The following is a 14,793-nucleotide window of genomic DNA, read 5'->3' as shown; positions in this document are numbered from 1 at the left end:
TGAAACGGATAAAATGAATTCTTGCATCGTGCCATGTGTCCAAGAATTATCCCACCGATAATGGTACCAATACTGGTTCCACCAAATATGGTATGTATAACTTTCGAAAAACATTTGCACGCTATCTTCGTGTGTAACTCATCCTCAAATTAATATCTGGGGATTTTATTCAATCTACAACATTATCATTATTTGTTGTGTCTTATGTATTTAGTGTATTATCTATGGTACCTTACGTTACTTTAACTCTTCGGTTTTATTAAAAAATATGTTGCTTTATTTTATTCGCCAATAGCTTCGAAAGGGTTGTTTCGGCTTCCCCTAACAGGTAGGTTCACAGGTCTCAGCCTGAAATAATTAGCTAACATCTGCCGTACAAAGTGCAGTACTTCCTTGAATCTACCACCAGATCGGAATCGCAACCCACTGAGAAGTTCTGGCCGGAAAGTCAGTTGGTTCTGTCTACGGGCTAAGTAGCTCGTTGAACTCTTCCTCTGGCGGCCACAATAAGCCTTCCGACACTATCTTCAGATACTTACGTATTGATTCTCATTTAGGGTCGTCGTGAAGATCTACATTCCTCCTATGCCACGGCCATCCCACAGAAAATTCGACCGGGCTTTAAAATTAGTGTTTATACTAAATGTAAACAGGGAATTATACGGGTAATAAGACGTCTTGTGAGTATGCACGGGTAGGTACCACCACCCTTCCTATTTCTGCCGTGAAGCAGAAATGCGTTTCCGTTTGAAGCGTGGGGCAGCCGTTGTACTGTAAAAACTAAGACTTTAGAACTTATATCTAAAGGTCTAGAAGATGTCTATGGGCTCCGGTAACCACTTAATCCCAGGTGGGCCGTGAGCTCGTCTACCCACCTAAGCAATAAAAAAGAGAAAGAGTGGATGCCTTGCAGCGCTTCGTCTGGGATTTGTCGGAGGAGAAAGCAGGTTTCCGGTATTCAATACCGAAACGAACGGTTCGTACAAATTTAGTTAACAGCTCTTCTAGAGTTTCTATTTTAAGCTACGAAAGGTTTTTGGAATATTTTAAAAGGTTCGTAATCGATTAAACTCTATGAGAAGAATATAATAAACTATAGTATCCAAATTATTTGAAATAATTGATGAAAGAGGTTTTTCTTTACCTTTTTAATATAGATGTCTAATTTTGCACTTAAAACCTTATGCTTAATTGCTCTTCTTTAATTATAATTATGAACTTGTATGGCTTATTTCTCCTTTGCCTCCCCATAGGACAAAAAAACTACATTCCAATCCAACGTCACGTACACGAACATTATTTACCTACCAACTTGTGTCAGTTTGTTGAAAATTCGGCATTTTTATATCTTAACAACTCACAAATTATTGTAAACAATGAGTTGACGTGTGCCCTGGGGTCAAGTAAGAATACTAATAATTCATACATTCCACGTTTTAAGTGAACGTTATTTACATTCTCGCATTTACCATGGCCGGTTTCCCAGTGAAATTAGGTACAATTTTGTCATTTATTTTAGTGTTTTACGCTATTTACTATCGAAAAACTGACATAGGAGACGTTAGATTGTCACCTGTGAAGGAACATCTATTGTCCCTGGAAAATGAGAATAGAGTCAAAACAGGGAATATGCAACCGCGCGTTGCTCTGGGCTACGGTGCATGCCATGACCTCTTTGTGAATGCAACGTTATTGTTAGACCATCGTGAATTAATTGGAGTACCAGAGCATTTCGACGAAATCACAACTAAAGAGGAGTTTCTCAAAAGTTTTACATATTTCTTCAAGCATGGCGCTGCAGCCGAGTAAGTATTGGAAATAATTCTGCCATATGTTCCTATTTAAACATGCTGATTGTGTACATAAATTATATTAGTAAATTTTTTTTTTATTATTTTACACTTTATAAAATTTTAATTCTTAAATAAATGTATAGACATCTATTTCAGTAATTGTTATAACATTAACATATAATTTCCTATAACTATATAAAAGAACAAGTTACTAGCACAGTAAAATAAATACCAAAAATTTACTTATTTTCAGGAGGTTCATGTCAAATTCCAAGCTTTATGATGACTACATCAAGAGAGCCTTAAACATTCCAGGAACGAAATGGAATATTGGTGGTAATGCACCTCTCATGGCAAAGAGATTCTATATGGAAGGCTGGAAAGTACTCTTTGCTGCTAAAATGAGTAATAACCTCAAGAAGTACATTCCAGAAGAAATCCAAATTGTTGGTGGTGATGAAAATGAAGATATGAAAGATGATATTCATATGATATTGGAGTACAAGGCTGATGCTAAATTTGGCACCTATAAAGCACCGAGAGCAAATAGATACATAGTACATAATGATGAGAACAATCCTTTATTGAGTTCCTTAGAGAAGTTTGGAGAACATTTACCTGGATTCAAACCAGATTTACTAGTCATAAGTGGGTTACAGATGATGGATAATTATCCATTCAAGAGTGACAATGGGAATGGTAAGAATATAGTTTTAATACCATGATTTGTCCATTGTGTATAGTACCACTGGTGTGTGTATTTATTTGAAGAGTACAGGATTTTCTTTGATTTCTGAGAGTCATAAACTTATTTAAAACTACCTACCTTCATTTTTTGGAGTATTGTAGCTATTGCTAATTTGACCATTTATCTCATAATTTATCTGTACATTGACACAAGTTAAAATAAGATCTTAAGATCTTTCATTGAGTGGGTTTTTTTTTCAGTAGACCAACAGTTCAAGAATTATTCAGAACCTTATTTAGGGAGCTTTTCTTGTAGATTATTTTTGGGCTATTAAGGTTTTTGTGAGATTTGTGATTCTATGATAGCTCCCACACAGTGCTGTTTTATATTAAATCCAAGTATTTTTTTGTTCCAGATCTCAGAGCTGAAAGATTAGATCTAGTCAAAGAACAAATACTTTCACAACCTTTGAAAACACTAGCACATTTTGAAATGGCCAGTTATGTTGATTTAGAATTGCTCAAACACTTAACTACAAAAGTCCTACCGTATGTAGATTCTGTGGGCATGAATGAACAAGAGCTCACAAATCTTTACAGTGTTCTGGAATATGGAGAAGTCAGTGTTGTTGCAGATTCAAATCCAAGAATAGCAACAGCCCTTGATCAAATGAGAAAGACTTTCAGTCTTATTAGACAACAGAACAGAAAATACACTAGTAATAGAAAACTGACACGTATTCATGTCCACACTTTGGCTTACCAAGCGATATTAACAGTAAAAGATTCAAGTTGGCAGAGAACTAAAGCAGCTGCGGCCAAAGCGTCTTTGACAGCTCACCGATATGTATGCAACAGTCAGAATATAGCCCTTGAGAAAGTTAAATTATTACTCGATGACAGTTTCTCAACCACCACCGACAATGATAATACCAGCAGGGTCTTCTTTGAGCCTACAAAGCCAGTAGCATGTTGGGAAGAAATACTGAATGGTGATAGTGTTGAGATATGTATTGCTCCAGTTCTTATCTGCACAGAGGCTCAATTGACAGCAGGTGCTGGAGATAACATATCTGCTGCCGGTTTAGTGTTACAAGTGGAAAAATGAATGATGAAAATGAATAGGGATGTTGATTCAATATTAAATTATGATCAAAAATATATCTTGCCTAAAATCTATAATAATACACTAAAAAACTATTAAATATAGGGACAGGCTAGTTGTTTAATAATGAAGTATGTTGCTGTTTTCCAGAAAACAAACTTTAGTGACAAGTGCTGTATGAACAAAATCATTTAAAAGTTGCACTTAGGAAACATCCCTATTTAATTGAGAAATGGATCTTTTTTAGGAATGATTACTGTTATTTAAGTACAAAATTAATATTTATAGCAATAAAAATGCTTATGATGTATAGAAATATAAAATAGATATTTAAGTAGTAGTAGGTCAGGTAGCAGGTTTTTTGCACTCAGATATCAAGAGGGCAAAAAATTTTTTTTTTTTTTGTTTCATATCTTTCTTTACGGTAAATAAATAATACATTCTTACAAACTATATACAAAATCTATTTTGAATATAATATCTTTATGATATTGATTAATCGATGCATTCAAAAAAATCAAGTCTGATTTTACAATATTATATGTAGTAAACCTTTACTAAAATTTGTTGGATTATAATGAAATAGTACCCAAATTAAATTATTCTTTGTATTCAAGTAAGTAATAACATAATAACAACAGTGATCTAAATAACGAAACATTCCACAGACACATTCTATGCAAAAATATAAATTGAATCTATTTTTTTAATAAAAATATAACAATTTTCAAAGTTATATTCAGTCCTGCTTGCCATTGCAGAACACCTATTATGCCTGGCTCTTAATAAAATGGACGTTTGTAGACTTTTTATTATATTTTATTCCCAAAATTAATCAAGCTCTGATGTAATACAGCTTTTCATTAATAAATACAAGGTAATTTTTTTTATACACAATAAATTTAACAGGCCTTGTGTTATGTTGGTTAAGAGCCCTTACTGATAAACAAAAAAAATTAAATGAATGAAAAAAATAATGAAAGATATTTATGAGATAAAAATGAAAGATGTGTTTTCATTTTGAATTGAAAATGTCTAAGATAGCTGTGTAAATCAAATAAAGAGTAGTTTTTTGTTTTATTCCACATCACGAAATGTAGAACTTTAGTACCTACCCTCAACTTTGTATCTCGCAGATTTGACATTATGAAACTAGTCACCTGAAACCCTCGGCTTCACTAGGAACATATAAAGTGTATTGTCTCTGCTAGTAATTAACAAACAAATTATTACCACACTTATGAATACACTTAAAATTCTAAAAACGCATAACTTAGATCTCTTCTGAAATAGACCATTATGTTCCTATTTTTTATTTTAGGAGCTCATTGCAACTTTTATATCATTACTTATGTTTCATATTAAAGTTGTCGTCTTACTTATATGCCACTACTTTGTGCCATCAAATTTTTAAATTTTTTTTTAAAACAAAATTATGTTTATATTAATTTATATATTTTCGAAGTACAAATTTGATGTTTAAAAAAAATGGAACTGTAATTCTACATTTCTTTCATTGATGGATTTGTCAATTAAATATAATATATACATATATGTATAATATGTTAATTGTCTTTTAATAAAGAAACATTCGTTTAGTATGTGTTTTTTATTTTATTAACTAAATATGAAGGATTAAAATGATGCAATACAGCTGTTAACATTTAACTACTAATATTTAAACACTTGTCATGATACAGAGTTTCAAAGTTGTTTCATACAATAACATCTGATCCGATTAAATAACATTTTATTTAAATAAATTACAAAAAATGCATATTCACTAAAAGTGGTTAATGAGTAAGTTAAAACGAAACAAATATGCTAGTAAGCTTTGTACAATACTAAAATTATAACAATTACAGGTTTGTTTGTACTAGTTAAATAGGTGGTGAATCATAAAGTAGTTTAATCAGCAGTCAGTGTATCAACTGTTAACCATTTATCAATTGTCTAATAGTTTTCTAATACAGCAAATACTCAACTGCTTTTTCAACTTCAACTGCAATTTTCGACTTACAGGTCAATTACATTGATATCTACAGTGTAGATGCAATTATACCTATTAATATTACAAAATTATTAAGTTTGAAAGCTTACTTTTTTAATAGTATAGATAGGCAAACTGGCCTTATGGTCTAACTGATATAAAGTGGTTATTCGAACACTGTTAATACAAGTGTCCTTGTAAGCCTTCTTCGAAATGTCAGATGCCTTTATTTGTTTAATAATAATTAAATAAATATAAAATAATGACAATAATAATCAATACAACAAAAAAGATTATCTTTGACAAACTATCTTAATAAGTTTACTAAAATACATCTAAATGTAGAAAAAAATTTATGAAATTCTTTGGAGTTTGATTTTTCAATTTCTAGTTAAACAGACAGCTCAGTAGAATTCATGCATTAGTATATATTTTCATTATTTCAACGCCTTTACAGATCACTGTCTTCACTCACTGTCCTCATACATGAAACTTATTAGTCTCATGAGATAAGTTAAAAAATATATTGAAAGAGCAATGGAATTTTTTTTCACTCTTTTTGACCTCAAACTATGATTCTCTATATTAACTAGTGATTTATTTTTATCAGTAAGATGGGTGGTCGAGCTCACTGATGTTAAGTGGTCACTGGAGCCCATAAACACCAAATGCATTAATGCTGTTACCTACCTTGACAAAGTCAAAAGTTCTAAGTCTCAGGTTTTACAGAACAATGGCTGCCCTACCCTACATGGGAGAAATCAGCTGAGAGGCAATAGCTACCCATAGAGGCTTGCAAGATGCCCTACCACCAGTAATTGTACAAATTATAGTTTTGATTTGTATTAGACTAAGTTATTCCTTCACCATGGAAGTGCAAATCACTCATCAACATTTGTTCAGTATGTATTTCATTACAAAAATTGTTAGGATTCAAATACCAGCACAGTCACACTACTCAATTTGAATGCACGAGGCATTTTATCATTTAGTATTAGACTTCATTGGAACCTATTGGATTCATTCCATTTTAAGAATTTTGGAAAAAAGAGATATATGCATGTATATCTCTTCCTTCATAACCAACCAGCCACTATAAATTATTGAATAGTTGAAATCGTCTCTTTCACTATTTTATTAATACAATACCTATAATAGTATCACATAATTGTGGATATTTATAGGCTGGGTTAGACATTATACTATAAAACAGACTTAGAACTCATGTGGCAAGGTGGATGCTTTGAGCTCTGGTAACCATTTAAATCCATACTGAGTCATGAGCTCTTCCAGTTATCTAGGCAATGAAAATATGAATAACAATAAGAAACATCACATGATCTTCATTAAGACACCACAACTGATTCAAAACTACTAATTTCGTAAATCTTAACTGACCCTGACTGAGAATTTTAAAAAGAGCCTTTAGTAACCAATCAATCATGCTTTTGTAGGTGTAACATAAAATTAAACAATTTTCCTTAAAAATACCAAAATAGTAAAAAATTACAGATAATTAATTAATTCTTTCAACGAATTACTCTTCGTTATCTGAAAATTTTATTCGTTTGTTTAGTTGTTTCACGGGAGCCCTCTGATGGTCGTACAGACCATTCCGTACTAAACGTTTCGCCACTTCAACGTTAACGGTGGGTCTTTTCTGGCGATCCTTCACTTCCTGCCACTTTAACATTGTAGCTTTTATTCTGAGCAGTTCATCTTTGATGGGATGTTTCGTGGGATCGATGCCTTTTGTTCGTAAATGTATCCAATGTAGTGAATTTAAAGTGTATACAAAAAACAAATCTAGTTCAATCTGAGCTGGTAGTGACATTTTGTCGTAATTCTTCTTCAACGGAAGGAGTTTATCGAGTACTTGTTGTACTTCTATTAAATTCTCTTTCAAATTTTCAACATTGTTCACGAAATCTTTGTCTTTGGCGAGTTCGCCGTATTTAAAGTCCCAATTAAGTTCTTGGCACATTTTACGTTTTAATTATAAACTGTTTTTTCTTTTCTATATCTAAATAAACACATAGGTACACGACGAAATAAGAACTTTATAACTGTCACCCTTAATTATTATTAACCTAACTTTTAATTAAAGAACGGCATGAACATTGAACATACGTCACTTGCGTGTGGCCAGGATTTTTTTAAGGGATTTTACGACCTGGTAACTAAAACCTTTAAGTCATGTCCTATTTTAATTTATTTTATTTTTAAATTATGAAATATGATAAATCGGAGTGAATTGTATTGAAGACATTGATGTATTAAAAAACCCAAGCACACTCAGCGTCTCAAAAACGTCCACATAAAATGAGTAACTTCAAATAGTCTCGCGTCGCACGCGTCTCTGGCCGTTTTCCAGTTACAGCACAAAAGCGCATTATGCGGCATAATGCTCAACTAAGCTTCAGCATAATTCGGCATTGTGCGTCACTGAGTCGCATTATGCTCTGTAATTGGAAAACTACCATTAAATAATGGTTAATTTTACTGGTAATGGTTAAGTTTAATGGTTAATGGTTAATTCAAATTGGAAAACTACCATTAAGTAATGGTTAATTACAGAGCATAATGCGACTCAGTGACGCAAAATGCCGAACTATGCTGAAGCTTAGTTGAGCATTATGCCGCATAATGCGCTCTTGTGCTGTAATTGGAAAACGGCCTCTGTGCGCTCGTCAAAATTGCCGAAGTATTCGTTGAGAAATTGTAAAAATATTACGTTAAGAACGTTAAAAAAGGATGGGATATCGTATATTCGGTAAGCAAAAGAGTTTGTTAATTTGTTTTTATGACTAAATATAGGAAGTATTAAGTGATTTTGATTTAATTTGTCTAACAACTTCACTCAACGGTCCAAGTATAATACGTCAAATCTCAATGGCCACTTTTTAAGTGTAAGAACTACTATTACAATTCCTTTTATTTTAGTCGCATAATCCAAACGATCCAAACGATCCAAAGGAAGCGTTTGGAACCTCTGGGTCTGCGGAAGGACTTCGGTTCCCTCTGTATTTTGTACCGCATGTTCCATGGGGAGTGCTCTGAGGAATTGTTCGAGATGATACCAACGTCTCGTTTTTACCATCGCACCGTCTGCCACCAGAGTAGAGTTCATCCATACTACCTGGAGCCACTGCGGTCATCCACAGTGCGTTTCCAGAGGTCTTTTTTGCCACGTCCCATCCGGCTATGGAATGAGCTCCCCTCCACGGTGTTTCCCGAGCGCTATGACATGTCCTTCTTCAAACGAGGCTTGTGGAGAGTATTAAGCAGTAAGCAGCGGCTTGGCTCTGCCCCTGGCATTGCTGAAGTCCATGGGCGACGGTAACCACTCACCATCAGGTGGGCCGTATGCTCGTCTATCTACAAGGGCAATAAAAAAAAATAAAAAAATCTTGTTCTTATTCAATGGAGTCGGTTTTTTTTATTGTATTTAAAGTTTAAGCACTTTAAATTTTTTTGTATTTAGTTTTGAATAACTATTCATACGATAGTTTTATTAGTTATAATAATAATATAGTTCTTAATCGAATTCCAGAAGGAAAAGAGGTCGTCCATACGACGTTATTTTTAAAGTTCGTAAATATGGTATTATTATATCGATTACATAAGGAACAACTTATGGCTTCGCGACATACTGCATGCTAATGACAGAAGTGTCGCTCTGGCCCAACACGTCACATTGTTAAAAACTTAAAAATTTCACTTCTGTCGGCAGTTTTCATGACTGCCTAGTTTTTTATGACACTTTTTTTATCTTAAGAAGAAGGTTGATTTCGATTTTTGTAGGTAATTTAAGTATCGGGTATAAATTACGGGTGACTATTGAACAAGACGAGTTGTTTTATTTGCATATTTTATTTGTAACTTTCATATTTTAGTTTTCCTTATAATCCAATACGATGCGGAGAATGGACATCAATCGTCAGTCAACAAAGATATACCAGATAATGGCGGTGATACTGAAGTCTGTCGTACAGGTTCAATGTTTTATATAAAAAATAACAAGGAATTCATATCTCCTACTACTTCTCTGAGTATAGGCTCAATTTTAGATACACCTCGAAAAGTTCACAGAAAAAGTGAACTCCACAAATGCCGCAGAAGGCTAATTAGCAAAGTTTCACTAATTATTATCCCAAAGGTTTTCTAAGCTTTCATTGCAATAAGCTCTGTTCCATCGAATACGAATGATGACAGAACTGTCGCTCAGCCATCCCTGGCGCCGCGGCGACGACGCCTTCTAAATTAAATAGGATTGATGCTACATTATCTGATATTTCCTTTGCCTTTCAATAAATAATCGAGTAAAAATCATATAGGGTCTCTGGTCCCAGACGGACTAGTATACATACCTACCTACAGTACCTACTTCTTGCACATATTTGCCCGAAGTGGGAATCGAACCCGTAACTCTCGACCTAACAGTCAAGACTGTTTACTACAGTGTTACTCAATATCATTTTTTATTTTTTTGTATTTTATATTTTTTTCCTTTTTTCTACATTTTGTATTTTTCTACAATCGCAAATGCGCTAGTAAATTGCAAATTGTTGAGCCCCCACCAATCAATCACGCGGCCGCCAACCACTTAGATGATATTATTATATTCCTTATTTAATTATCTCTATTATTCAATTTTTATAGTCTACATACATATTTATAAGACTAATCACGCTTTTGATAATAGCCTATTTTACTGCCAATAAGACTCTTGTATCGACTACCGGCTTAAAATGAAATAAATTTTTAAGGAGCACACTCCAATAAACTCAGAAAACGAATGAGATTTTATTGTAATTTAGTTTTATTTGAAATACAAACAATAAATTTCGTTAGTGACAATATCACGTGTAAGTAAAATTTTCAATTTAGTAATCATTACTATTGTTCAATACATTGTTTATTCAATACGATACACATATTAATCCTATTTCTATGACAATTACAGTTAGATAATAGCACATCAATCATCCAGATATTCAAAAGGCTCTGGGGGTTCAGGCTCCTTCTCTTCCTCTGCCTTCGGGCCGAATGCGGCAACCGGCTCAACCAGGACTTGTTCACCTTCACCGGTGTGGTTCAACATGACGATACCGCCAATAGTGATATCCTTTAAAGGAGTGAAACCTGAACCCTCGACAATAGTTAAATTTTTCAATTGCTGTCTCATCACTCTGGCAGGATTACTCAAGATTTCAAACGTCGGCTCTGGTTCTTTCTTTTCTTTAGCTTCCTTGTCATCTGCTTCTTTTTCGTCTTTCTTAACATCTTTAGGAGCATCTTTATCGGATTTACTATGAACTGTGATATTAGGAGATTTGGAGGGTTTTTTCTCTTCCTCATCAACTTCCATTTTAGAAGTTGTAGATGAAGTGACACTGCTCGCCGAACCATCAGTTCCGTGCGCCCTTCTACGAGCTTTAGCAGCTGCAATACTTAGCACAGCAGTGGTAACCCTCTCTCTTTCCTCACGTTTCTTTTCTTCCAACGGAGCTGGATACGCGTAAAGCGAGGGCTTAGAGTTGGACTTCAGTTCCAATTGAGGCATTTTAAGATCGGAGTTAAGTGAAATAATACACGTTGGTGTAAAGGCAAGCGATAAGCAGTGTGCAAGTGGGAACCAATACCAGTACTGGGTAAATACCAGCATACCAACAACTGCAAGCATATTCATGTGCCCAGTTCTATTTTGGAGTGAAACGGTAACATTACGGCCGCCAGCGTCGATAATACCTTGAGCTAAAATTGCTCCGAACTTCGCCATAACATCTTCGTGTTTGTTTGAAATAACTTGTGCGTACAGTTGACGGAAATAAGTTACTTTCGGACATAACGCTTCGGTTTGCTGTATGAGAATCATGGCTGAAGCAATTAGTGCGCCTTGCCTCACAAAGTTAACAGGATCGAATTTAACCATTGGTTCCAAGAGTCCAATGGCATCACGATTCCCAGTACCAGCGCAGGCAATACCCAGAGCCATGGCGGCGCCGTAACGAACATGAGGATTGTACGATTCAGCCAGCAACGACACTACTGAGGGACATTGTTCTGGGGTTCTAAATAACAAAAATCCTAAAGCTGTAACAGCTGCCCTACGAACATCATCATTAACATCTGATACTGCTACATGAAGCAAAGTCCTGATGGAATCATTGTTGCCAGTGCCACAATAAGCAGTTGCTATAGTGTAGCAACCAGCACGTCGCAATAATGGATCTTTGTCTCTCAATAGTTGCTGAACCAGAGCATCAGCCTCTTCTAATCTTCCATACATGGTAAAAGCAATGCCAACAGCAAGGCCTCTCAAGATCTTTTCATGCTGTGTTTCTTGTGCATAGGCAACCATATCTTCTATGGCAGCAGCATGTCTAGAACCTAGCATGACCATACCCATAGCAATACCTGCTGCTTCTCCTGTGACAGCATCATCTTGATACAGATTAAACTTGAGCTGTTCATAAACATCCTGTCTATGTGTGCCCATGGCAGCTAAGCCCAGACCCAGGCAGCCTCCATGTCTTACCATCTCATTCTGTGCATCTTTAAGCTGAGTTAAAAGATAATCAATAATGTTTGCTCCATGGTTAGCATGGATCAAACCTAAGGCATAGAGACCACCTCCTTCTGAATAACCAGAAGATGGCCCTGCCTCTTTTGGCAGATATGATTGCATGAGAGCTAAGGATTCATTCTCGTGACCCCTATGTATTACTCCTAGAGAAGCTGTAACAGTTAACTTAGCCCAATTTGTAGCTCTCGCAAGCCACTCCAAGTTGTCCCTAAGAAACTGATCACTGGTTGTACCTGCATGCATAAACGCATTGGCTATTACTGTCGCCGTGTGGCAGATAGATACCCTTATAGCATCTTTGGTGTTCTTTAAGATGAGCATATCGGCATGGTTAGATCTGATTAAGAACTGAAGTTGGAGGCCTATAGATACATCTCCTCCTAATATGGAAATCAATTTTTCAACTCTTTTTTGATGCTCTTTCTCTTCATCGCTTAGACTGTCAATGTCTCTCTCTGGCTTTTTGGTTTCTTCGGTTGCTGGTTGGTCAACTTCCATTGAAGATTCTGGGAAAGGTCCACCTTGAGGTTGTGGTTTGCCACCTAAGGCACTAGGAATAGGTGCAGTACACCTAAGAGCCTGTAAGACTCTGCCCAAGAACTGTTGAGTTGCTGAGTCATACAAATCAAAGGCTATTTGATATGCCATTAACACGGACTCTTGTGGTCCATGTGTTAGCTTGTCAAGGATCTCTGCTACAGCTAGTGGATCTTCCAAGAAGATAAGACACTGGCACATATTTACATAATCTGGCACATTGAGGCCCTTATATAAAGTTACTAAGGAGCGGAGTACAGTGCTGCGGAAGCCTTTATTTTGGAGGAGACTCATTGCTACTGTGAAAGCGTATTGAAGCATTCCTGGAACAAACAAATAAAATACAAGTTTGTTTAAAAGGTATGAATTATTTATGTTAACTAATAAAACAAAGTAACACAATATTGATAGTATTTTATATCTGGAAGCTCTTACAAAGTGTACAGTATAGTATAATTTTAGGGGCTCCAACTTCCCCATACAACTAAACCCTTATCAGTCTTTGTGGGTTCAGTCAAAACTATTCACTTCACTTATTGTTCACTTCAAATAATGCTTACTTTACAGTAAGCTTCAGAATAAATTCAGATATGCAGTCTATCTGATGGTGAAAGTTCAATGTTGCCAATTTCTACAGCAAGTGTTTTAGTTTGAAGGATATAATTTAAGAATAGGTATAATTTATGTAATTAAGAATTCAATGTAGAGATTAGCATAGGTCTTATTATTGTCTTTAAAGGTCTCCTGTTGCTCCATTGAATCTGATAGGCAATGAGCTCATCTGCCAACCATACTATTTGTACCAATTAAGTATTGATTACTGAAATGATTTTTTTTAATGATGCATTAGATATTTTTTAATCAGACGTTTCCTACGTTTTTTGGTCATTGGAAATGTAATAATTTTTAGATGACATTTTGTTGTACTGTTCTTGATAATCATTTTATGAAGTATTTCCCATTCTAGTTTTTTTAGTATTCACAAATTAAATACTAATCATGTAGACACATATCTCGAATTAGCTGAGGGTCTTCCTAATCCTTCCTAATCCAACCAGGATTAAAAGACAAAACAGTCTAAACAACAAGAACTACATTAAAATGTTGAGATTGATCTTACCTGGTATATCATCAGATTTCATAATAGACTCCTCGAAAATATCCATACGGCGCGTCTCCAATGCTAAGCCAAGCGCTTGTCTGTATTGTCCATCTTCAAGGCACCTCTGGAACATGCGATTCACGATGTCTTCAAGACGGTGATCAATTAGTTCAGCAGAACTATCCACAAAGAGAGCCTTTCTCTTTTGAGTGTAAAAGTCGATAGCTTTTGCGATCGTAGTGTCGACATATTCGTTTCTCGCGTTCACGTCGAAAAGATCTCCAGCCCCGAGCGCGTATGTCAAAGAATCTTCAAATGCTCCTAAATGATAGTACACTTTACTGGCTACTAATGCGGCTAGCTGATGCTGGGAGAAAATTTTGTCTTCGTGCAGGATTTCTATTTTCTCGATAGATTCAGATATTTCTGGCCAAAACTCATCGACGATGTTGTCCAACCTCTTCAGAGCGAATTCTTTAACTTCAGACATGGGCTCATCGAGCAGGGAAATAATCCCCGCGGCAGACGTGATGTTCATTTTTCTTCGTTATTTTATTTAACTTAATTAAAATGGGTTCGCGGTCTTTTTTATTACAACTTTTCTTTTAACCCACTGTACTTTAATTACTAATCACAAAACATTGAGCTAGATTGGATGATTTGACAATTTCGTTTGCTTTGATCATAGATATTTTTATTTCATTTATTGATCTTAATCGGGCAAAGGATCCCCTTTGTTTGTGGTTACAAAATTCCAGTGATTTTAGGCATACGAAGCCACCGAAGGTGCAACTTTATTTTCTGTTACGTATTAATAACAATTTAAACCAGACCTTCTATCTAGACCATCAAATTAATTACTAATAGAGTCAAAACGTTACACTAAAAGCATTTTAACGGAAATGGACACAAATTAAATTTTTCCAATCGTATTTGTTGTATTTTTTAAAAATTATCGCCTAATATTGCATTGTAACGTTAAATTTTGAA

The 14,793-nt window shown here is 35.0% G+C and overlaps 3 protein-coding genes across 3 annotated transcripts; 1 reads left to right on the top strand and 2 right to left on the bottom strand.

Moving 5' to 3' along the window:
* Positions 1-1,252: 1,252 nt before the first annotated feature.
* On the top strand, positions 1,253-5,184 carry LOC114244333 (ADP-dependent glucokinase). Its single transcript, XM_028176094.2, has 3 exons — positions 1,253-1,805; positions 2,047-2,492; positions 2,897-5,184. Exons 1-3 carry the CDS (start codon positions 1,471-1,473, stop codon positions 3,586-3,588), a joined length of 1,473 nt encoding a protein of 490 aa, XP_028031895.2. The 5' UTR covers positions 1,253-1,470; the 3' UTR covers positions 3,589-5,184.
* Positions 5,180-7,739, bottom strand: LOC114244334 (nuclear nucleic acid-binding protein C1D). The gene has a single exon (XM_028176095.2). The coding sequence runs from the start codon at positions 7,557-7,559 to the stop codon at positions 7,113-7,115; it is 447 nt and encodes a 148-aa protein (XP_028031896.2). The 5' UTR covers positions 7,560-7,739; the 3' UTR covers positions 5,180-7,112.
* Positions 7,740-10,379: 2,640 nt separating this feature from the next.
* Rpn2 (Regulatory particle non-ATPase 2) lies at positions 10,380-14,508 on the bottom strand. Its single transcript, XM_089734924.1, has 2 exons — positions 13,822-14,508; positions 10,380-13,024 (listed from the first exon to the last, which is right to left on the bottom strand). The coding sequence occupies exons 1-2, from the start codon at positions 14,339-14,341 to the stop codon at positions 10,557-10,559; spliced, it is 2,988 nt and encodes a 995-aa protein (XP_089591050.1). The 5' UTR covers positions 14,342-14,508; the 3' UTR covers positions 10,380-10,556.
* Positions 14,509-14,793: the final 285 nt, after the last annotated feature.

The sequence above is a fragment of the Bombyx mandarina genome, chromosome 18, assembly GCF_030267445.1.
Source record: "Bombyx mandarina strain Sakado chromosome 18, ASM3026744v2".
Classification (NCBI taxonomy): domain Eukaryota; kingdom Metazoa; phylum Arthropoda; class Insecta; order Lepidoptera; family Bombycidae; genus Bombyx; species Bombyx mandarina.
This window is presented reverse-complemented; position numbering and strand designations above follow the sequence as displayed.

What these genes read in the sequence shown, in the direction of transcription:
- LOC114244333 (XM_028176094.2), top strand. Translation starts at nt 1,471, where the DNA reads ATGGCCGGTTTCCCAGTGAAATTAGGTACAATTTTGTCATTTATTTTA. An exon ending in AAGCATGGCGCTGCAGCCGA is followed by an intron (nt 1,806 to 2,046) that starts GTAAGTATTGGA and finishes ACTTATTTTCAG; the next exon opens with GAGGTTCATGTCAAATTCCA. An exon ending in CAAGAGTGACAATGGGAATG is followed by an intron (nt 2,493 to 2,896) that starts GTAAGAATATAG and finishes TTTTTGTTCCAG; the next exon opens with ATCTCAGAGCTGAAAGATTA.
- Rpn2 (XM_089734924.1), bottom strand. Translation starts at nt 14,341, where the DNA reads ATGAACATCACGTCTGCCGCGGGGATTATTTCCCTGCTCGATGAGCCC. An exon ending in GAAATCTGATGATATACCAG is followed by an intron (nt 13,025 to 13,821) that starts GTAAGATCAATC and finishes TGTTTGTTCCAG; the next exon opens with GAATGCTTCAATACGCTTTC.
- LOC114244334 (XM_028176095.2), bottom strand. Translation starts at nt 7,559, where the DNA reads ATGTGCCAAGAACTTAATTGGGACTTTAAATACGGCGAACTCGCCAAA.